Source organism: Balaenoptera acutorostrata, chromosome 16 (assembly GCF_949987535.1).
Source record: "Balaenoptera acutorostrata chromosome 16, mBalAcu1.1, whole genome shotgun sequence".
Taxonomy (NCBI): Eukaryota; Metazoa; Chordata; class Mammalia; order Artiodactyla; family Balaenopteridae; genus Balaenoptera; species Balaenoptera acutorostrata.
The window spans coordinates 1,896,526-1,920,866 of NC_080079.1; the positions used below are offsets into that span (position 1 = coordinate 1,896,526).

Below are 24,341 nucleotides of genomic sequence, written 5' to 3' on the forward strand. Positions count from 1 at the left end.
CCTTCTGCCGCCCCTGCACCGGGGCCGGGCATGCTGCCTGATTCCCATGCCTCCCTGGGCCCCCGGCTTCTCCTTAGGGTCTCTGGGTGGACAAGCCTGGGTCTCTCTGCATGTTTGGAGCAGTAGCTGCTGTTTGATTTGAGTTCCTGCCCTGGGCAGGGACGGCCAGGGGTCAGGTCTCTGAGATTCCCATCAACACCGGAGCTATTGCATCCCGGCCAGTGCTGTATCTGTGATAAAGCAGTTCGGGGACTTCGACAAGGCCATGGGGACATCAGGCAATCGGGGAGGTGACGTGTCAGTTGAGCCTAAATATTAAGTAGGATTTTGACAGATTTCTCAAGGGAGCAGAGGACTCTAGGAAGAGGGCATTGGAGGAGGCGTGCCTCCTTGCAGATGGTGGGTCTGTCTTCAGCAATCCTTCCGTGTAATCGAGTTAATCATTTATTTTGTGATTATGGTTTGCCAGAGGTTTGTTGCACCTCATCGCAGGGACACAGAGAAACATCGCCAGGCAGGGAGTACATCTCACATCGACCCACCATCCTCTTCCCAAGACTGGTTATCAAGAATTTTGGCCCATTCTGTACAGCCCCTTGGAGGTATAACTGTGCAGTCATCTGAGAGTCTTTCGTCGTATCTCCATGTATTTGGCCTCTGTTTGTGGTAATTAATGGTTTAACTCTGTTCAGTCTTGCGACGCCTTCTGCCGGAAAGCGTGCTCAGCTTGACGTTTGCTGCCCCAGTGATGGGGACGGAGGCTGGTCCTGAAGAGGATGGAGGAGGGTGAGAGATTTGCTGTCAGCACAGGGACAGGCCACAGAGAAATGAGCGCCGGGGGAAGAGGCAGCTCAGGCAAATTCAAAAGGCCCAGCTGAGATGACTTCTAGTAAGGCAAAGAGATCTTAATATGGTGGGAGGGGAGACAGAGAGCGGCTATGAGTTTATTCCACTGTCAGACATGGTGCTGGAAAAGGCCCAACACAGTGAAAATGGCTCAATATGCCCAATGAAGAGGTCAGAGTTGATTTGCCCATTTTTAACTTTTTTTTTTTTTTCGGCCGTGCTGCATGGCTCATGGGCCCTTAGTTCCCCGAGCAGGGATCAAACCCGGGCCCTCTGCAGTGGACCACCAGAGAAGTCCCTTTTAACTTTTTTTTTTTAAATCAGTCATCAATTTTATACACATCAGTGTATACATGTCAATCCCAATCGCCCAATTCAGCACACCACCATCCCCACCCCACTGTGGTTTTCCCCCCTTGCTGTCCATACGTTTGTTCTCTACATCTGTGTCTCAACTTCTGCCCTGCAAACCAGTTCATCTGTACCATTTCTCTAGGTTCCACATACATGCGTTAATATACAATATTTGTTTTTCTCTTTCTAACTTACTTCACTCTGTATGATAGTCTCTAGATCCATCCACGTCTCAACAAATGACTCAATTTCGTTCCTTTTTATGTCTGAGTAATATTCTATTGTATATATGTACCACACCATCTTTATCCATTCGTCTGTCGATGGGCATTTAGGTTGCTTCCATGACCTGGCTATTGTAAATAGAGCTGCAATGAACATTTTGGTACATGACTCTTTTTGAATTATGGTTTTCTCAGGGTATATGCCCAGTAGTGGGATTGCTGGATCATATGGTAATTCTATTTTTAGTTTTTTAAGGAACCTCCATATTGTTCTCCATAGTGGCTGTATCAATTTACATTCCCACCAACAGTGCAAGAGGGTTCCCTTTTATCCACACCCTCTCCAGCATTTGTTGTTTGTAGATTTTCTGATGATGCCCATTCTAACTGGTGTGAAGTGATACCTCATTGTAGTTTTGATTTGCATTTCTCTAATAATTAGTGATGTTGAGCAGCTTTTCATGTGCTTCTTGGCCATCTCTATGTCCTCTTTGAAGAAATGTCTATTTAGGTCTTCTGCCCATTTTTGGATTGGGGTGTTTGTTTCTTTAATATTGAGCTGCATGAGCTGTTTATATATTTTGGAGATTAATCCTTTGTCCGTTGATTCATTTGCAAATATTTTCTCCCATTCTGAGGGTTGTCTTTTCATCTTGTTTATGGTTTCCTTTGCTGTGCAAAAGCTTTGAAGTTTCATTAGGTCCCATTTGTTTATTTTTGTTTTTATTTCCATTACTCTAGGAGGTGAGTCAAAAAAGATCTTGCTGTGATTTATGTCAAAGAGTGTTCTTCCTATGTTTTCCTCTAAGAGTTTTATAGTGTCCAGTCTTACATTTAGGTCTTGAATCCATTTTGAGTTTATTTTTGTGTATGGTGTTAGGGAGTATTCTAATTTCTTTCTTTTACATGTAGCTGTCCAGTTTTCCCAGTACCACTTTATTGAAGAGACTGTCTTTTCTCCATTGTATATCTTTGCCTACTTTGTCATAGATTAGTTGACCATAGGTGCATGGGTTTATCTCTGGGCTTTCTATCTTGTTCTATTGATCTATGTTTCTGTTTTTGTGCCAGTACCATATTGTCTTGATTACTGTAGCTTTGTATTATAGTCTGAAGTCAGGGAGTCTGATTCCTCCAGCTCCGTTTTTTTCCCTCAAGACTGCTTTGGCTATTCGGAGTCTTTTGTGTCTCCATACAAATTTAAGATGATTTGTTCTAGTTCCATAAAAAATGCCATTGGTAATTTGATAGGGATTGCATTGAATCTGTAGACTGCTTTGGGTAGTATAGTCATTTTCACAATATTGATTCTTCCAATCAAAGAACATGGTATATCTTTCCATCTGTTGGTATCATCTTTAATTTCTTTAATCAGTGTCTTATAGTTTTCTGCATACAGGTCTTTTGTCTCCCTAGGTAGGTTTATTCCTAGGTATTTTATTCTTTTTGTTGCAATGGTAAATGGGAGTGTTTCCATAAAATTCTCTTTCAGATTTTTCATCATTAGTGTATAGGAATGCAAGAGATTTCTGTGCATTAATTTTGTATCCTGCAACTTTACCAAATTCATTGATTAGCTCTAGTAGTTTTCTGGTGGCATTTTTAGGATTCTCTATGTATAGTATCATGTCATCTGCAAACAGTGACAGTTTTACTTCTTTTCCAATTTGTATTCCTTTTATTCCTTTTTCTTCTCTGATTGCCGTGGCTAGGACTTCCAAAACTATGTTGAATAATAGTGGTGAGAGTGGACATCCTTGTCTCATTCCTGATCTTAGAGGAAATGCTTTCAGTTTTTCACCATTGAGAATGATGTTTGCTGTGGGTTTGTCATATATGGTCTTTATTATGTTGAGGTAGGTTCCCTCTAGGCCCACTTTCTGGAGAGGTTTTATCATAAATGGGCGTTCAATTTTGTTGAAATATTTCTGTGCATCTATTGAGATGATCATATGGTTTTTCTCCTTCAATTTGTTAATACGGTGTATCACATTGATTGATAGGTGTATATTGAAGAATCCTTGCATTCCTGGGATAAACCCCACTTGATCATGGTGTATGATCCTTTTAATGTGCTGTTGGATTCTGTTTGCTAGTATTTTGTTGAGGATTTTTGCATGTATGTTCATCAGTGATATTGGCCTGTAGTTTTCTTTCTTTGTGACATCTTTGTCTGGTTTTGGTATCAGGGTGATGGTGGCCTTGTAGAATGAGTTTGGGAGTGTTCCTCCCTCTGCTATATTTTGGAAGAGTTTGAGAAGGATAGGTGTTAGCTCTTCTCTAAATGTTTGATAGAATTCGCCTGTGAAGCCATCTGGTCTTGGGCTTTTGTTTGTTGGAAGATTTTTAATCACAGTTTCAATTTCAGTGCTTGGGATTGGTCTGTTCATACTTTCTATTTCTTCCTGGTTCAGTCTCGGAAGGTTGTGCATTTCTAAGAATTTGTCCATTTCTTCCAGGTTGTCCATTTTATTGGCATAGAGTTGCTTGTAGTAATCTCTTATGATCCTTTGTATTTCTGCAGTGTCAGTTGTTACTTCTCCTTTTTCATTTCTAATTCTATTGATTTGTGTCCCTTTTTTTCTTGATGAGTCTGGCTAATGGTTTATCAATTTTATTTATTTTCTCAAAGAACGAGCTTTTAGTTTTATTGATCTTTCATTTATTTCTGATCTGATCTTTATGATTTCTTTCCTTATGCTAACTTTGGGGGTTTTTTTTGTTCTTCTTTCTCTAATTGCTTTAGGTGTAAGGTTAGGTTGTTTATTTGATATGTTTCTTGTTTCCTAAGGTAGGATTGTATTGCTATAAACTTCCCTCTTAGAACTGCTTTTGCTGCATCCCATAGGTTTTGGGTTGTTGTGTTTTCATTGTCATTTGTTTCTTGGTATTTTTTGATTTCCTCTTTGATTTCTTCAGTGATCTCTTGGTTATTAAGTAGTGTATTGTTTAGCCTCCATGTTTGTATTTTTTACAGATTTTTTCCTGTAATTGATATGTAGTCTCATAGCATTGTGGTCAGAAAAGATACTTGATACAATTTCAATTTTCTTAAATTTACCAAGGCTTGATCTGTGACCCAAGATATGATCTATCCTGGAGAATGTTCCATGAGCACTTGAGAATAAAGTGTATTCTGTTGTTTTTGGATGGAATGTCCTATAAATATCAATTAAGTCCATCTTGTTTAATGCGTCATTTAAAGCTTGTGTTTCCTTATTTATTTTCATTTTGGATGATCTGTCCATTGGTGAAAGTGGGGTGTTAAAGTCCCCCACTATGATTGTGTTACTGTCAATTTCCCCTTTTATGGCTGTTAGTATTTGCCTTATGTATTGAGGTGCTCCTATGTTGGGTGCATAAATATTTACAATTGTTACATCTTCTTCTTGGATTGATCCCTTGATCATTTTGTATTGTCCTTCTTTGTCTCTTGTAATAGTCTTTGTTTTAAAGTCTGTTTTGTCTGATATGAGAATTGCTACTCCAGCTTTCTTTTGATTTCCATTTGCATGGAATATCTTTTTCCATCCCCTCACTTTCAGTCTGTATGTGTCCCTAGGTCTGAAGTGGGTCTCTTGTAAACAGCATATATACGGGTCTTGTTTTTGTATCCATTCAGCCAGTCTGTGTCTTTTGGTTGGAGCATTTAATCCATTTACATTTAATCTACTTATCGATATGTATGTTCCTATTACCATTTTCTGAATTGTTTTGGGTTTGTTATTGTAGGTCTTTTCCTCCTCTTGTGTTTCCTGCCTAGAGAAGTTCCTTTAGCATTTGTTGTAAAGCTGGTTTGGTGGTGCTGAATTCTCTTAGCTTTTGCTTGTCTGTAAAGGTTTTAATTTCTCCATCAAATCTGAATGAGATCCTTGCTGGGTAGAGTAATCTTGGTTGTAGGTTTTTCCCTTTCATCACTTTAAATATGTGCTGCCACTCCCTTCTGGGTTGCAGAGTTTCTGCTGAAAGATCAGCTGTTAACCTTATGGGGATTCCCTTGTATGTTATTTGCTGTTTTTCCCTTGCTGCTTTTAATATTTTTTCTTTGTATTTAATTTTTGATAGTTTGATTAATATGTCTCTTGGCGTGTTTCTCCTTGGATTTATCCTGTATGGCACTCTCCATGCTTCCTGGACTTGATTAACTATTTCCTTTCCCATATTAGGGAAGTTTTCAACTACAATCTCTTCAAATATTTTCTCAGTCCCTTTCTTTTTCTCTTCTTCTTCTGGGACCCCTATAATTTGAATGTTGGTGTGTTTAACGTTGTCCCAGAGGTCTCTGAGACTGTCCTCAATTCTTTTCATTCTTTTTTCTTTATTCTGCTCTGCAGTAGTTATTTCCACTATTTTATCTTCCAGGCCACTTATCCGTTCTTCTGCCTCAGTTTTTCTGCTATTGATCCCTTTTAGAGAATTTTAAATTTCATTTATTGTGTTGTTCATCATTGTTTGCTCTTTAGTTCTTCTATGTCCTTGTTAAACGTTTCTTGTATTTTCTCCATTCTATTTCCAAGATTTTGGATCATCTTTACTATCATTATTCTGAATTCTTTTTCAGGTAGACTGCCTATTTCCTCTTCATTTGTTAGGTCTGGTGGGTTTTTACCTTGCTCCTTCATCTGCTGTGTGTTTCTCTGTCTTCTCATTTTGCTTGACTTACTGTGTTTGGGGTCTCCTTTTTGCAGGCTGCAGGTTCGTAGTTCCCATTGTTTTTGGTGTCTGCCCCCAGTGGCTAAGGTTGGTTCCATGGGTTGTGTAGGCTTCCTCGTGGAGGGGACTAGTGCCTGTGTTCTGGTGGATGAGGCTGGATCTTGTCTTTCTGGTGGGCAGGTCCACGTCTGGTGGTGTGTTTTGGGGTGTCTGTGACCTTATTATGATCTTAGGCAGCCTCTCTGCTAATGGGCGGGGTTGTGTTCCTGTCTTGCTTGTTGTTTGGCATAGGGTGTCCAGCACTGTAGCCTGCTGGTCGTTGAGTGGAGCTGGGTCTTGGCGTTGAGATGGAGATCTCTGGGAGATTTTTGCAGTTTGATATTATGTGGAGCTGGGAGGTCTCTGGTAGACCAGTGTCCTGAACTTGGCTCTCCCACCTCAGAGACACAGCCCTGATGCCTGGCTGGAGCACCAAGAGCCTTTCATCCACACGGCTCAGAATAAAAGTGAGGAAAAAAGAAAGAAAGAAAGAAGAAGATAAAATAAAATAAAATAAAATGAAATAAAGTTTGTAAAATAAAAAATAATTATTAAAAGAAAATTAAAAAGTAATAAAAAAAAAGAAAGAAAGAAGAGAGCAACTATACCAAAAAAGAAATACACCAATGATAACAAGTGCTAAAAACTATACTAAAAAAAAGGACAGACAGAACCCTAGGACAAATGGTAAAAGCAAAGCTATACAGACAAAATCACACACAGAAGCATACACATACACACTCACAAAAAGAGAAAAAGGGAAAAATATATATATATCATTGCTCCCAAAGTCCACCTCCTGAATTTGGGATGATTCGTTGTCTATTCAGGTATTCCACAGATGCAGGTACATCAAGTTGTTGTGGAGCTTTAATCCGCTGCTTCTGAGACTGCTGGGAGAGATTTCCCTTTCTCTTCTTTGTTCGCACAGCTCCCGGGGTTCAGCTTTGGATTTGGACCCGCCTCTGCGTGTAGGTCGCCTGAGGGCGTCTGTTCTTCACTCAGACAGGACGGGGTTAAAGGAACAGCTGCTTCGGGGGCTCTGGCTCACTCAGGCCGGGGGGACGGAGCGGTACGGAGGAGGCGGGGCGAGCCTGCGGCGTCAGAGGCGTCGTGACGTTGCACCAGCCCGAGGCGCGCCGTGCGTTCTCCCGGGGAAGTTGTCCCCGGATCACGGGAGCCTGGCGGTGGCGGGCTGCACCGGCTCCCGGGAGGGGCGGTGTGGAGAGTGACCTGTGCTCGCACACAGGCTTCTTGGTGGCGGCAGCAGCAGCCTTAGCATCTCCTGCCCCTCTCTGGGGTCCGCGCTGATGGCCGCGGCTCGCGCCCGTCTCTGGAGCTCATTTAGGCCGCGCTCTGAATCCCCTCTCCTCGCACACCAGGAAACAAAGAGGCAAGAAAAAGTCTCTTGCCTCTTCAGCAGCTGCAGACTTTTTCCCCAGACTCCCTCCCGGCTAGCCTTGGCGCACTAGCCCCTTCAGGCTGTGTTCACGCCGCCAACCCCAGTCCTCTCCCTGCGATCCAACCGAAGCCCGAGCCTCAGCTCCCAGCCCCGCCCGCCCCGGCGGGGGAGCAGACAAGCCTCTCGGGCTGGTGAGTGCTGCTCGGCGCCGAGCCTCCGTCTCTCCGCTTTGCCCTCCGCACCCCTATGGCTGCGCTCTCCTCCGTGGCTCCGAAGCTCCCCCCTCCGCCACCCGCAGTCTCCACCCGCGAAGGGGCTCCTAGTATGTGGAAACATTCCCTCCTTCATGGCTCCCTCCCACTGGTGTGGGTCCCGTCCCTATTCTTTTGTCTCTGTTATTTCTTTTTTCTTTTGCCCTACCCAGGTACGTGGGGAGTTTCTTGCCTTTGGGGAGGTCTGACGTCTTCTGCCAGCGTTCAGTGGGTGTTCTATAGGAGCAGTTCCACGTGTAGATGTATTTCTGATGTATTTGTGGGGAGGAAGGTGATCTCCACGTCTTACTCTTCCGCCATCTTGAAGCTCCTCCCAGAATTTACTTTTTGTACCAAAATTTTTCAGCCATAAGAATATTGAAAATATATTTAGCAAGTTTTCATTTGCTTTTGATTAATTCTATTTGAACTGATATCTTTGCAGTCTGGAAGGTGCCCAGTGGTTCGGAACACAATATTTTGTGGAATAAGCTGTAATCCGTGATCATTGCCACACTCCCAACGTTCCTATTAATCTTATTTCAAGTTACAACAATGCGAGGCTTGTTTCCACACTTCTATTTTTAACTAATGAAAATGTATTACAAAGAAATCCTAATTATACCCTTTGGAGTGTGATTCAATGGCAAATCCACTGGTAATTTTCTTTTTTCAAAATTCCGCATAATTGCACGAGAAACGAAGAATGTAAGTTCTCCTGCAATAGTTAGTTGGTCTATAAATAAGATTCCCTACTGGGCTGAGCGAGCAGGTTTTTTTCTTTGCACATTTTGTATGAGGTTTGATTAATCCACGTTATAACCCTGATGCGTGAAAACCCCTGTTAGACGTAGCACATGGTATACCACGTTCTCATCATGTCCCCAAATTGGTAACCTGCATATTTTCACAGCACCCTGGACAGAGCTGGAAAAGCTGCAGATTTGGTGGGCGTCAGGAGGTGGGGCTGCCCTGGTTGAGCCATTAAGTGACTGTATGACCTGAACGGTCCGTCTCCTTCTCCCGAAACGCGGGAGTGCAGATGTGCCCAGATCTTCCTGTGTATCACTGGCCTCTGTTCCTATGTGCCGGAGCACCTTCCCAGTGGTGACAACCACAGATGTCTCCAGACACTGCCAAAGTCCCCCAGGAACAAAGCACCCGGGCCAGAGCCCTGATCTTGACCTACATCAGAAAACCCGGATGTGCGTGGCGTGAGCGCCTTCAACCCTGCAATTCCCGGGTTGCGGTTGGTTTTGCAAAGAGGGAGGGAAGCGCCAGGCTTTTGAAGTGTGTGTGCCCTGCTGTTCTGGACCTCCAAGCACTTCGGACGCTGTCCCGGATGCAGGAGACACGAAGTCCCAGTGCTTCCCAGAGCGCTGCTTTTTAGGTTTGACATCCTCACTTGACCTGAGCGCATGTCAGAAAGGTGGCCTCAGGATCAGGTTTGCACCAGCCTGTTGAAGTCACTGCCCGAGGGCCCTGGTCCTGGGGGGGCAGGGCTAGGCCGGGAGGAGGCCCCGCAGAGGGGTCTGGGTGTCTAAGCAGGGCTGCTCTCTAGGCGGTGGAGGTCCGGTCTGTGCATCATGGCTGAGAACAGGCTGCCTGGGAGGAGACCGGGGGTGGGGCTGGGCAGACCCCACTCCCAGGTTGGGGAGCAGGAGGGACAGGAGCGGGGGTAACCGCATCTGCATTTGGCCAGATGATTTCTTCCAGCAGCAAACGTCAAGGTGCTTTAGAAGGAGGTTTCCAGATGCTTTCAGAAGAAGGTGTAGAACCATAAAGAGATCTATCAAACGGCCAGTTAAATAAAATGATGCAAGTTGCCGAGCTGGTGCTTCGTAAAAGCAGGCTCTCTCCTTCCTCCCAGCCGCCCTGCCTGGCCCCTGCCCTGGGCCCACGCTGGGCCCTCCTCCTCCCTGCCCCTTGTGTCCGGGCCGTGGCTGCGGCCACCCCTGTGGAGGGGGACGGACCGTCTCTGGGCTCACGTTGCCCAGCTGTCCCTGTCCCTGTGCAGATCGCCCAGGTGGCATCCCGTCTCCCCGCTGTCACTGAAATCTCCCTTGCAGGTTAGACGTCAGAACTATGTTTTCTGTCCCCTGAGTGTTGATAGAATAGTCTCCCCGTAAATGTCTTCCATGCATTTATCCGAAATGAAACAGTATCTAAAAACAAAAGCGGAACCAGGTTGAAGCTCCACCGCTTGGTTCAAGTGACAGGCTCGCTCCGTTCCCTCGGGTGACGACCGGTCTCTGGCGGTGAAACGGTGAGGGACTCACAGCCTCCTTCCTGGTGGCCCAGCGGGGTGCCCTCGGCCCTCGGGCTCCCACCGTCGCCTTCCCTCCCGAGGGTGTCCATCCTGTTAGGGCTTCAGTCTCAACTTTCCGCCCCAAAGGCAGCAATGCTGTTTACATCCCAAGAGCAAAATCTCTGCTTTTCTGGGCTGACTGTTCCAAGCTTTGCCATGTGTCCAAAGAATCTTTGCCCCTTGCAGGGTTACCCAGAGGGTTTTGAAAGCTTGCAGTGAGAAGCAGTTGGGTCTCCAAGGTCACGTTTGACTCTCTGTGTCTTGTGCCCTGAAGGACGGAAGGCCACGTGAGTCCCGGGCCCGAGGAGGCAGAGAGAAAAGACACGGGTGCCAAGACGCCGCCGCCCCAGATTCTTCTGCCCCTGGAGGAGCGGGTGACCCACTTCCGAGACATGCTCCTGGAGAGAGGGGTAAGGATGCCACATGATAGCGCTCCTCAGTGGGAGTGGCGGAGCTACTGTCCCCCAGCCCAAGACCCCTCCCCTTCCTCACCAAGCCCGCAGTCACGCTGCCTGACACTCAGGGGCCACGTGATGTGAGGCCAAAGCAAAGGGAAATGGATCCTGCTTCTTGTCCTAAAAGGGAAAGGAGGTTTGAAGGGTGTGATGCATTGCGGGGTAGCTGTCGCCACCTGTCCAAGGAAGCGGCTGAGAGGTGAACAGGTGTGGGTCACCTGGAAGGGACGGTCCCTGGGGCCATGTGGAGAAATGATTGGTCTGTGTTGATGGCCTTCCTGCTGGAGCCCTGCTGGCTTCCGGGGTCCACACCCCCAGAGGGACGAGCCCTCCTCTTCACTTGGGGAGGGACTCGTACACCTCTGGGTCAACCCAACGGTTTTCGTACACCTGGGATGTCTTAATTGTAGTTGACTTCTGAATCTCATTTTGAATTGAGGAGGAAAAAACAGTTTATAATTGAATCTCCTTCCAATGACTTTTATTTCCTGTTTTGGCTTTTGGGTATAAAATGAGCCCGATACAAGAGTTTAGCCCAGTTGGATTTCTTCATAAAATGAGACCGAACGCAGAAGGCAGTAATAGGAACCGGTGTGTAATGATAATTATAATGAACACTGTAAATGGCCTTGGGAATTCAAAAGCAAATTCCCTCTGCAGTCAGCACCCACCCAAGGCTGCTTCCCGCACGGCCTCTCCCAGAGCAGGTGCAGCTGGGAACTGAGGTGGGGGGCGGCCTGGGGAGACCTCCTCTCCCCCAGAGAAGGGGGTCTGAGCAGCACTGGCATCTGGGCAGGGTGAGGCCCTGGGGCTACAGGGAAACTTAAATGGTGCCAGCGCTTAAGAGTTAGGCGTAAGAAGGAGATTATCTCAGGCACCTTCCGTGGGAGATGTCTTTTCCTCTGCACCATAAATTTTATTTTATTTTATTTTATTTATTTATTTTTTTTTTATAAATTGCAAGCCTGGAAAGGCAATGAAAGGATTTTCTTTTTTATTTATTTATTTATTTATTTATTTATTTTTGGCTGTGTTGGGTCTTCGGTTCGTGCGAGGGCTTTCTCAAGTTGCGGCAAGCGGGGGCCACTCTTCATCGCGGTGCGCGGGCCTCTCTCTATCGCGGCCCCTCCCGTTGCGGGGCACAGGCTCCAGACGCGCAGGCTCAGTAGTTGTGGCTCACGGGCCCAGCTGCTCCGTGGCATGTGGGATCTTCCCAGACCAGGGCTCGAACCCGTGTCCCCTGCATTAGCAGGCAGATTCTCAACCACTGCGCCACCAGGGAAGCCCCTGCACCATAAATTTTAATGCATGCATTGCTCTATCTATCTAGAGACTCACTCAAAAATAAAATACAGCCCTTGGCACAAGGACCTGGAAGGAAAAGTAGGCTTGTGAGCTTAAAACTGCGATGCAATGGATTAAGCCTACATTCACATATATGCCGAGTAACCCAGAAGTGCAAGATGGGAAGGCCGTGAACGCACACGCACACTGGAGTGGTCCCTGGTGTAGAGGGAGGACGTGTTTTTATAAAAAGACATAATTTTAAAAACTATATTTACTAGGCTAAAATTTTATTTTTAAAAAAAGACTCCCTCCCCATGCAACTTTCCTTTTTTTTTTACCAAGACATAGAGATGATTTGATTAAAGAAATCCTGCAGGATGAAATAGCCTTGAAACAACTGACTCTCTTGTGAGAGGTGTGTCTGTGTGTGTGTGTATGTGTGTGTGTGCACCTGTGAGTGTACATGCTTTTGTGTGTGTGTGTTTGTGTGTGTGGTGTGGTCTCCCTGCCCGACCCACCGAAGACTCCGCGTGGCAGTTGGGAAAGGGTTCCGGCCGACCTCTCCCTTCGCCCATTCCTCGGCCCTCACCCCATTCTCAGCCTTCCCACTTCAACAGCAAAGACGGGCAGACAAAGCCAGTGTCACTGCCTGGCTAAGGAGAGGAGGCCAGGAACACAGGCTGGAGCTCCGAGCTCTGGCCGCCCAGCCCCTCTGTTCCTACAGCGGAGAAATGGGTCCGGTGCCCGCGTTCCCTTCTCCAGCCACCCCGGGAGGATTCTGCAAACAGGGCTTTGACTCCATTTAGATGTCGTCACTGCCACTCGACGGGGTTGCTTATTCCGTGGCTGTCAGTGTCCTCCGGGTCCTGGAGGCTTGTACCCAGTGTCACCACCGGTCACCATCCCTGGTGGCCGCCCTCAGCTGTCTCACAGCCCCCCTCACCCACCTTCCACTCTTGGCACGGGGTCCCTTCCCTGGGAGGCCCTCCCTCCCTCGCCTCCCTGGCTCCTCAGCTGACACATGATGCTACACGGCCGCTCTGTGTCCCTTCCACATCGCCAAATCACCGTGCTGGCTCGCAGCTCCTGGAGACGCGGGACTCTCCAACGCGCCCTTGGGTTCCCAGGGCCTGGCTCCCAGGAGGCGCTCAATGATTTCCCAGGACTCCCTTCGTGTCCGAGCTCTGGTCTTGCTGCACGTGCCCCGGGCCGGCCCAGCACTGATCCCAGAGTGGGCCCATGAGCCTGGATAAGGGGGTTTATCTCCTGGAGCAGCTGCTGTTTCTGTTTCCTTCTCCGCCACTCGTGTGGCCCCAAGGCATCTGCACGACAGGGCTTATGGCATCGCTCACGTGAATGTGATAAAGCAGATCCTCTCCCCTCAGAGCCACTGAGAATAAGATTCTCTTCTGCAAACCCACTGGGAGGGATACTCCTGAGTTGTGCTGTCACACCTCTTCTGATTGCAAGGACAGTGCAGAAATAGTCATAATTCCGAGTATCTGACTGGACCCAGACAGTCTGTCCCAGTGGAGTTAACTGGGAGACATGGCCCGTCCTCCGTGAGACGTGATGGCATTGTGAGCATTTGAGAAATAGATGCAGTGTTCATTTCATCAATGTCCAAGTTTTCCACCTCTTTGTTTTGGAAACCAACCAGGCTTATCTTACCAATACAACATCAGACTAACCCACGTGGGAGATCAGGGCTGCCGGAGACTCTGCCCTCTCCTTCCCAAGGATGTGAGTCTCTGAATGTATCCCAGTGGCCTCAGTTGAGCAGTTTTACTAAGGAGATTTTCAGTGTGTTCTTGTCTCGTTGAGGTGGGTGATTCCATTCAGCCTTTGATTCTTAGGTACTCATGCATGAGCCTCAGCATAAACACCCTGGGAATGGGAGGCACCAACTCCAGTGCTCTGGGTTTTCTCTGGAGAGAGACTGGGGTGAGCCTAGACCCCTATCTTACAAGGGTTTCAGAAGAAGCCCGTATGCTGCTCATGAAGAGAAAAGGCCAACCTGAATGCACTGCTGATGTCGTAAAGCAAAGCCTGCATTTATGACTTCTGGACTTTATAAAGTATGCCAGCAGATTTTATGAGTTACTCGTGCTCAAGAGGGGTTGATAGCTAAGCCCATCAGATTTCCAGTTGCTTAAAAATGCGGCCGAGAAAGGTCACATTTTTCATAGGTTGGGTGATTAATAAGATTTTTTATTGCATTTGTTCAGTGCTTCAGCTCAGAAACTCATGTGCTTATAGAATGATGGCACTAGGTATGTGGATTTCTAGTAGTTTTAAAAGGGCATATGGTTTGGGGCATTCCATGGGGATTATGGCTTGGGGAAGGGGCCTTCAGTTTTGTGGTTTTGAAATATGTAAGTGGAAGGTTTTGTTTTTATATTGTTTCACTAGTATAAACCACAGTAGGGTTTTCTTTAAACTTTGGTCTATAAAGGGGCAGGATTCATTGAGTAGCAGAGGATTAATTTAACCCTGTCTATTTAGATAAATGCATTAGAGACATTTTATCGAAGGTGTCTTCCTTCTGCAAAGTATCCCTTGGAAGTGGCTTTCCCAGGCGCCGAGAAAGAAAGACTCTTCCATCACCCTGGACCTTGTTTCAGGCACTCCAGAGTCCCTCTGCGAGTGACCCCCAGCCAGCTTCCCAGCAGCGGGCAGCCTTGGGGAGACTGACTGGCACAGTGGCCAGCTCTGCAGCTGAGACCCCTGGACTTGGGTCCGAGTCTGTGTTGAAATATGGAACTCACAGGCCGCAGACCCTCACCAGCCCAGCCACAGTGGTCTCTCTCTGCGCTAAGACAGGCGTCCACCCTGAGGTTTTTGGGGCAAAGTTGGTCCAAATGAAGGAGAGGCTCTTTACCAGGTGTCCTCCCACCATCAGGGAAGCTGCATCTTCTCCCATGTGGCAGAAGGACCCCCTCCCTGGTGGGGGATGTCCGGCGCTCCTTCACTCAGATGCATAAGTGGCGTTGCCTGGGGCTGTAGCGGCACTTGGGCCAAGACATGTGGGGAAGGGTTTCGGTCACCCTCAGGTGCAGGTACACATCACAGGTGAGATGGCTCTGGAGGTGAGGTGCCTGAGCTGTAGCTCATGAGTTGTGGACACCTGCAGGGTCTCTTCCACGAGGTGAATCTTTGCTCCTCGGGAAGTTTATCCACTTCGTGTTCTGATGGCAGCTCTTCAAAGTCTCACCAGGCACATACAACTAATAAAATAAAATCGTGCTCTCAAAAGAACACATGCTCATTTTAGGATTGCAAAATACAAAGAATAGAAATAAGAAAAAAATCACCTGAAGCCCTACCCTAAGAGACAATTATTATCATCAATGGGTACATTTCCTTCCAGTTTTTCCTTCTAAAAACAGATTTTAAAGAAATAGCAAAAATAACATTTGTATTATATAGTATAACCAAGATTGAACTGTAGTTGAACATGGCTGAACCAAAGTTTTTTAATATAGTCAATTTCATAAGGTTCAACCTAACTTATACATTTGTATACTGTTTTCTCCTTTTACCCATTTTTAAAATATTACTATAAACCTTTGGAAACATTTTTGATGAGGGTATAGTAGTCAATTCATTGTCAGTTCAAAAATCCCTTTTTTCATTTATTTAGTTTATTGCCCAGTTGTGCTAGTTTAAATAATACTCTGATGACCATATCGACGCATTAATGTTGGTTTTTTTGTGTGTAGGATTGTTTCCTACACGCTGTCAACATTTGACCTGTATTACCAAATTGTTTTGGAAAAAGTCGTTTTCTTACAATGTATTCTCCCAGCGGTGTTTGACCAGCGTCCTCCACCAGCACTGAATAGCAAGAAGTATAAATATTTACTATTTATTATTTTTTGAATCTCATTCTTCTTTTCCTTTGATTTGGGTTTTCTCTTGGTTTTTATGCTGTGGTTTCTCTTTCCTGAGTTAACTGCCGTGGCCTTTGGCGATTCAGCTCTGCAGATATTACTGTGGTCACCTCTCTATTAGTGAGTAGATCGGGGTCTAATCATGAAGATGACCTTGGGGGAGTTGTGGACCACCCACTGTAATGCCTAGAAAGGGGTTATAACTATCCCTAATGTGAAAGAAAAGTAAGTAAAATTAGCTGAGATACGGTGGAATAACAGTGCAAAGTTTTATTTATCAATCAAAATACGAAAAAAAGCGCCAAAACTGGCAAAATACCATGAGCGCTAGGAGTTGAGGGTGGGCATTGACATGTTCTGGAGTTTGGGGGAAGCACGCAGCCCCTTTCTCACTTCTGGATCACCTGTGGGTCACCTGGCTCACCTGGGCTCAGGGGAACCTTCCACATACCGACCACTCCCCCCTCTAAATTTAGGGATTGAGCATCTCCAGGGGCAGCGCTTCACCAGGGAGGGTGGGAGCAGGAGGTGAACTGCCACTTCCCCGCCTTCGGTGGAACGAATTGCAGGCAGATTCCAGCGTGTTCTGCATGAGTCTCCATGGTTCCCTGGGGGCACGGCGCCCTGGGGCCCCCAGGGGCCACCTGCCCATTTATGCACCGTTCTTCTCCCTCCACTTGTCAGTGTCCTGCATGCCTGGCGTCACCTCCCAAATGTGCCGCCGCCACCCAAGCTCCGTTCTCGTGGCTGCTTCTAGATGGTCCCGGAGATGACACCGCCTCCCGTCCAGGGTGAGCCAGGAGCACAGCCTGTTCACTTCATCCTGTGCTGTGTCCACCTCAAGCCGCCTTTAATTGTCAGGAGCTCCAGAGCCAGAAATAGAAGACACAGCTGTGCGTTCCAGGAAATTGGATAAAGAGGGTAATGGCGGGAGTGCTAATTACAAGCAACACGCCCTCTGTCATCAGCGGAGCCTGCAGGCGGCGTGGAGGACAGAGCAGAGGACCAGAGGATGCTGGGCACATACTCACACGTGACCCGCGGTGTCAGGGTGGCGGGGTCTGGGCGCTCAGGAAGGGTGGCCCCGGAGGGAGAGGTAGTGCACAGGGAGGGGGTCTGGGCTCGGGAGGGGTGGGGTGAGCGCCGACGGAGGGAGGTGGTGTTGGGGCGAGGGTGGGGGCTGGAAGTAGAGAAGCCAGGAGGGCAAACTTGGGCAAATGCACGGAGGGGCCGTGGCCACGGTCTCCGGCCCCTGGAAGCAGAGGGCAGTGGGCTCAGGCTGGAGGGAGATTCAGGGACCGTCTTCAGGGGCCACTGGGCCTCCTGCACGGCTCAGCATGTCAGGTCCCCCCCCCAGTGCCCTCGTGCCCCCTCAGAGCTCCCACACCTGCTTCTCCCCTTCCCAGGTGAGAGAGGCCTTCGCACCTCCCGACTGAGGCCTTGGTCCACTTCCCTGAGACCAGGAGAGACCAGAGGTGATAGCAAGGGGAGAGAGGACGCCAGCCGAGGGTCCGACCCGCACGTGCAGGCAGACAGACAGGCAGACGGGTGCCTTCCTCTCGTCCTTCGGCTCCTGGCCTTTTCTGTGACCCAAGGCTTGACAAGCACTCAGAACAGCCTTTGGTTTCGGAGACGAAGCATGCCTGCCTCCTTTGGGTGCCCAGCCTGGGGGCAGGACCCCGAGGGGACGGCCGTGGCCCCGTGGCACCCACGGGACTTGCGTTATTATCCCGCTTTTTAGCCTTAACCCAACGCTCTCTGAGCACGTTACTTAACGGGGCCCCTTTCCCCAGGAGCAACGCAGGGCCCACTCCTTGGCCTTCGGAGAGGTTTCCGTGAAGGTGGGGCTGAGGTTGGAGCCGGTGTCATTTGGGGAAGGGTCACCTCGTGGTGGCTTCCGAGAGGGCGTCACCCTGCCGTGCCCCGCGGGGGGAGGGGGTGGAGGGGTCAGCCGCCCGGCGTGGGCACCATCGGGGACCCTCGCTGGTGGGGGGCACTCAGGGCTGCTCAGCTGGACCGGACGCTGGGTGGACAGCTGGGGCCAGACCCGAGAGCCCTGGGTGCTGGCCGAGTGGCCAACCCGTTGGTCTGAGGGCTCTTGGAAAGATGGGGGCTGCGGGTTAAGGGAAAATGACGCTGGGGGACGGGGAGCCATCAGGAGGCCACTGTGGTCGTCCAGGCACGAGATGACCACCCCCAAAGGCGACAAGGGTGAGGTCGTCATTTTGCTACTTGTGCTGGCACGATTCTTTGGGGTTTTAAAACAAGGTTATTTTTCTGGGAGAACCTTGAAAACAACTATGACAGGAAGGGCCTGGTTTATGTGGCCGCAGAGAGGGTGCCAGTGTCTCCCCTTTGATCTGCAGCCTCGCTGGAACTGTCGTCCCTCCAGCAGTGGCACCTGTAGGTGCAAACAGTGCCACGTGGGACGCCCACGTGTCAGCCAGCCAGGCGGCAGCCTCGGACCACTGCCGGGGGTGGACGCCTGCTGACAGTTTCCACTTTATGACGGCATCTGTCCAGGTTTGGGAACTGCGCCCTGGCCGGTCCACGCTGCCGCTGCTTCTCTGTGCCTGGGCTTCCAACCACCAGCTCTGGTGTCTTCTGTTGTAGAAATGCCAGGGAACACAATTCAGACACTGAAAATGAATCAGAGGGGAGTCTGCCAGCAGGAGAAGCACAAGACTGCAGGAGGCTGGCCTCCAGCACAGCTCAGGGGACCCGCTGCCCACATCTCCCGATTCCCAGCCCATAGTGGGTGATGTTCCAGTGGGGGGTTAAATAAAGATGTGCATGAGTCCTAACCAGAGGCCAGCGGCATGGGCCAGGACAGTGTCCAAACACACTCTCGGCAAGACAAGTAGTGCTGACCTTCACCCACGGCCCGGAGTCACCTGGTGTCAGCACCCTGAGATGGAATATGTTGCCAACTGTCAGGAGGTGGTGTATACATCACAGAACACAGCCCAGGAAGGGAGGCGGAATCACTACACGACATGGTCAGGCTGCAGGGAAGGACGGAACTTCTGCAGGAAAGGGTCTAAAATTGGCTGAAGAATTCCACTATCCTGGACCAAATCACATGTAAAATGTCAAAGATTCAAAGGACTGTTAGGCAGACATGGGATGGAGATCACTGCTGAGAAACGAAGGCCAAGTTAGAGGCAAGAACGTGCATTTGTCTTGGGGACCTGCTGTGTGGGCAGAGTTCTAGGGTGGCCCCAAGACTCCCACCCCGGGGCATACATCTTGAATAACCCCCTCTCTTGAGAGTGGGCAGGACTCCGAATAGGATGGGGGGTCATCCCCATGTCAGTGTGACACCATGTTATGTAAGATTGGGTCTCATATATAGAGATTCTCCCACCGGCTTTAAGGAAGCCAACCTATTGTGGAGGGCCCACCGTGGAGAACTTGGGGACCCCTGGGAGTGGAGAATGGCTCCCCGCAGGCCTCCAGCAAGAAAGGGGAGACCTCAGCCCCTGTCCCATGGAATGAACCTACCAGACAACGTGACCGTGGGGACACAGGTCCAGGGAGGCTGGGCTTCCATCAAGAATGAGTCTCACAGTCGAGGGAACGACAGTCATCAGGGTCCTTCTTTGGCAAGAGTCTGTCTCACAGACAAGGCTGTGCCCACCCGCAGGCAGTGACGGGCCCCGTTTCACACTCGACTGCCCAGACTTCCCTTCTGCTCCAGCCTCTGTCGCAGGTCCCACGCCCGGGCTGCCCCTCTGTCCAGAACTGCCACCCTCCTCTGAACTTCAAAAGCATCTGTTAGTGTGGCTGTCAGGTTATGTGACGATGTCTGTTTTATCACAAATTACAGTCATTGGGGAGATGGCTCATCTTGCCTTGTATACAGATTGTAAATTCCTCTGGAGGCAAGGACAATATATTAATTTTTTTAAATGTAGTTTATTATACATCTAGAGCTCCAAAACTTCTCAACAAACTGGTGGAGTCAGTTATGTGACACCAATTCTTTATAATCGTTGGCCTTCCTTATAAAACTAGGACCTTGGAGGGGTTTACAGGTCCCTACATGGTGGATAGACGTCCATCTGATTGGGCTGTATTGAAGTTGGCCTTTCCTTCTCTCCATATCCACCCTAATGCTCACGTGGTCAAGTGTCAGCTCTCAAAAAACAGAAAAATCATTCTGCCCTGATGCTTTTCCAGAGCCCCTACCCCCAATCCCTGTAACGTGTCAAAATTTCACCATGTTTTTAGTCCACTGAAAAAAATCCCTGTGTGGAGTTTGGGTCACCCTGCCTGATAAAAGAGCTCATGAGTATTAAAAAGGGCTTTAATTTTTATGATTGAAGATAGGAATTGGCAATTTTGAAAAATCATTATGTTATGATGCACCAAGCAAAGCACAATTCCTATTGAAATAGTATCTCTACCAGAAATGTTTTAACCTGCTCAAAAGTCAGAATGTGAAGGGATCTTGTTTTTGTAAACTGCCCATTGGCTTCACCTCCCCACATCCCGGGAGTCCCTCCCCTGCCCAGGCTCCTAGATACACAGCACGTCTGGCTCTTCTTCTCCCGTTGCTCTCCAGACAAGGACCTGGTGCCTAAGTGGGTCTGGGAGTGTCCCGCGCATCTGCTCTGCCCGTCTCTCCTGCCTCTTCCCAGCCCTGCATGGCCTCCTTCATCCCAGCCGTGTTCCGCCCTTGTCATCTCTACATTCCCCACAGTTCCTGGAGCCTGGCCTTCGCTCCGCAGGCAGCGCCTCGTGAGCACCTCCCAGGCCCTTCATGGGCCCGGTTCCAGCACAGCCAGTGTTCGAGACAACTTCTCCCCAGGCCCTTCTCTGTGTCCCCTTGGCTCCTGGGCATGTCTCCAGAAGGACACTAATGCCCCCCAGGAGATCCTGAGTTAGCTTTCTGCCTCACCCTGGACCGTGGGCCTCCTGATGTCAGTGGCCTTGATTTATTTTCTCTGAACCCTCAGCACCCAGCATGGGGCCTAAGGCACAGTCAATATTTGGTCAATGCTTTTAAATGAATACATTATTTTTGGATGACTTAAATGTTTCACTGCTCCATCAGCTGAGAGAGTCTGGATCAACAACATCCCAGCAGCAATGAGCTCACCCGGCACCCGGATCTCCAATAAGAGGGACCAGGGCTTCTTGGAGAATGCTGATTCTAGGGCCAAGGTAGGAGCGATATGAGATGACCCTGGAGCATCTTGAAGGGCCCAGAAAACAAAATGATGGGGTACGTCCCAGGGACACAGGAGCCAACCACGACAGCCAAACCAGGAGCAAATCAATAATCATGTTAGATTATAACCCAAAGTATGAAATAAATATCCATGAGTCTATATTGATATAAACAAATGATTGAACAAATAAGTAAATGTGAGAGAATGGACAAATATCCCATCCAGAAGAATGCCAAGGAACTTATACAGATACTCCCATCTCGGGAGGTGGAGCAGGACCCCTTAAGTGTGGGCTATACATTGTGACTTCCGTCCAAAGAGGACAGCATGGGATAGGGGAAAAAGAATAAATTCATAGAGGAAAGACCTCAGCTGGTCAATCAAGGTCAACATCAGCTCTGATAAGTTACGTTGACTGTATGGACCTTGATAGGATGTGACAAGAAGGGCACATTTTCTGGGGTCTTCCTCCCTAAGCCCACAGCCCTGGTCGAACCAAGAGAAAAACTGAGACAAATCCCAGCAGAGGTACATCTCACAAAATACCTGACCAGTACTCCTCAGAACTATCAAGGTCATCGAAACCAAGGAGAGTGAGAAACTGTACAGCCCAGAGGAGCCCGAGGAGACACAAGACTACATGTGATGTGGTGTCCTGCGTGGAATCCTGGGACAGAAAAAAAAATGAGGCAAAAACTAAAGAAACCTGAGTAAGGTGTGGACTCCTGTTAATAATAGTGTGGACACATCTAGCATACTAACATTAAGATACCAGCAATATAGGAAACTGGGTATGGGGTAGACGGTAGGTTCATAATATTTTTGCAAGTTTTCTGTAAATCTAAAACTATTAGAATGTAGGGTAGTTTGTTTAAAAAGGTGACCTACCTAAAAAAGGTTTAAATGTTGATTAAAAATCAATTAAAATTGTGCCAAACTCTGATTATTTCTAAAACACTGTCCTCTGTTATGACCTGCGGTGTCCTGAAAATTTTTACAAATATCTCCTTTCACAATGTGACATTTCAGAATGTCCCAGCTTCACAGGCATAATTGGGGTTTTAGATCAGGACGCATGGCTCTGGAAGATATCCAGGGAGGAAATAGTGTCGTGAGTCTAGAAATTAGATTTTCAAATGCTCTAAATATTGATTTTCTTAAAAGTTTGACAAGTTGAACACTTTTAAACGATGCTACATCCCTGAACCCCCGGTTCCTTAGTGCCGTGTCTCACCATTGATCATTTCAGTGTGACTCCAGGCTCAGCATGAGATGCTAAAAGCAACTCTATTGACTATCTTTCTTCAGGTGTCAGCGTTTTCTACCTGGGAGAAAGAATTACATAAAATCGTGTTTGATCCGCGCTATCTCCTGCTGAACTCCGAGGAGCGGAAGCAGGTAAGGTGGTAGGAGGTGTGGTGATGGACTCGAGGACGCGGAGTTAAAGCGGTGCTCCACCCGAGATCTCTGCGGACGAGCAGGTGCCTGTCATCTTTGCTGTGTCAGTGGGGGAGCCATGAGAATTGAGTGCTGGCCTGTGAGCTTGTGAGTGGGAAGAGCTACGGGCGCAGAGGGAGGCCACCCTGGTACCTGCTGTTAGCGAACCGCCTGGTCACGATCCCGTGAGACAGATACAGAGGTGAAAACTCAGCTCTGGGGAACATTAACCACATCCTGGATGGCTGTATTAAAAAGACTTAAGATCTGAGATAATTAAAGTGAAATAGGAGAGGGTCCAGGGAACAATAGTAGCAAAGGTAAAGGATGGACTTTTCTAGAAAGTGGGTCCCCAGAAAAGCAAGAATGGATTAGAGATAGCTGGCCTGGAGGTCATTTTAAATGGACGCTTGACAGGGGTCCGCCCTGGCTTGTTGACAAGTCAAGTCACAGAGCCAGAACTGTCTCCCGGATTAAGCAGACAGACAGAGGGACGGGCTGTGCTGACCGATGGGGACACTTGAGCTTTCACAGCCCTGCCAGGATCTGGTGGCTCCTGGAGCACATCCAAGAAGGGCCCCGAGATAAGTTCCAGAAGGATCCAGATTCTGCATCTGCATCTCTGGTCCCGCCCCAATCGTGCGTCTCCCTCCCTCTGCCCTCTGAGTGCAGAGCAGATACATGTGGAAAGTGGGTGACCAGGCGCCATCACTGGAGACACAAGCCCACGAGGGTCATCTCACCTCCGATGTCACGGCCCTGGCGGCATCCATCTGATTTCAGACAGTAGGGTCTGGGAAAGCCCGGCCCAAGAGGATGGAAAGTGCAATTTTATTTTCAATTCTGTCATCAACTCGTGAAGTTCCCTTAGGTGTAGACCAAGGGGCTCAATGCAGGCCAAGCGGGCAGGGCCTCGCTTTGTGTTTGGGTGTTTTATATCTGTTTTCCCCACAGCCGAGGAAACTCGGTGATTTTAATCATTGGTAATATCTCACCCTTTTGTTGCCCTATTACAAATCACAAAGTTCAGCTCTCCAGCTGTGACCAGAGAGAAGCCCGTTTATTTTGGTGACAAGATCACTTTAAACCGTAACAGGTAACGATCAGCACAGCCGTAGACTCTGCCTCACTGACGGTCGTGATCAGTGCTATCCCATCTCTAGTCCATGGGTGGTTTTAGAGGCCATCAGGCCCTTTAAAGGAAGTTGAAGAAGTGAAGAAGTAAGACCCTTCCCACCACACCCCCAAGAAAAGCCGAGCTGATGATTCAATGCTTAAGCCCCGTCTCTCAGACGTCAGGGAGCTCAGGGCGCTGTTTGCCCGGAATGGACCAGGCTCTTGGGCAGGGCAGGGTCTCCTGCCCTCCTGGTGTCTGGGGGGTGGTCATGGCACAGGACTCACCCACGGGAGCAGGGGGGCTGGACGCCCACAGCCCCGGTGAGAGAGACAGGCGCTGACCGGGAGGGGCCATGACTGCCAGGGTACTCCCGGGGCAGACAGATCACACTAGAAGGTCAGCTCACAGCCAGACTCCGCCGTTTGGTGGGGGGCCCTCAGACGTCCCTGTGAAGTCACGCAGAGGAAACATCAGGCCTGTGTTCATACCACAGCGTGGTCCCAGAGCCCCACGAGGAGGAGGAGGAGGAAGCAGGCTGCCCGTAGCTGATGCACTTCCGCAACAGAGAGGCCTCAGATTAAACGCCTGCATCGTAAGAGAAACCCCACCCCAGCAAATCGACAGTGTTGTAGTTTCTAAGAGGCACGGGGCTGAAGCTGAACTGATGAAGGAAACAATATTTGGGCCCCATTCAGAAAACACAGTCCTATTTATGAATGAATTGGGCTGGCAAGCACCAAACGTGGACCCTGTGTGGGACCTACTGTCACATAGCGTTCGTGGGAAAAGCCGAGGCTCATGGTGTATGCATATTGCATCCATCCTTCCGCGGGGTCTGCAGAGGAGATGTGAATGAGCCGAAACAGAGAGTAGGGGTCCTGGGAGCGCTCATCAGACC

At 48.7% G+C, this 24,341-nt stretch overlaps 1 protein-coding gene across 1 annotated transcript in view; it reads left to right on the forward strand.

The window, feature by feature from the left end:
* Positions 1–24,341, forward strand: part of TCERG1L (transcription elongation regulator 1 like) — a 196,346-nt gene that overhangs the window by 166,005 nt on the left and 6,000 nt on the right. The window contains exons 9-10 of the mRNA XM_007173365.2: positions 10,352–10,487; positions 22,198–22,287. Of these exons, the coding sequence (XP_007173427.2) occupies positions 10,352–10,487; positions 22,198–22,287 (226 nt within the window). The remainder of the gene's footprint in view (positions 1–10,351; positions 10,488–22,197; positions 22,288–24,341) is intronic.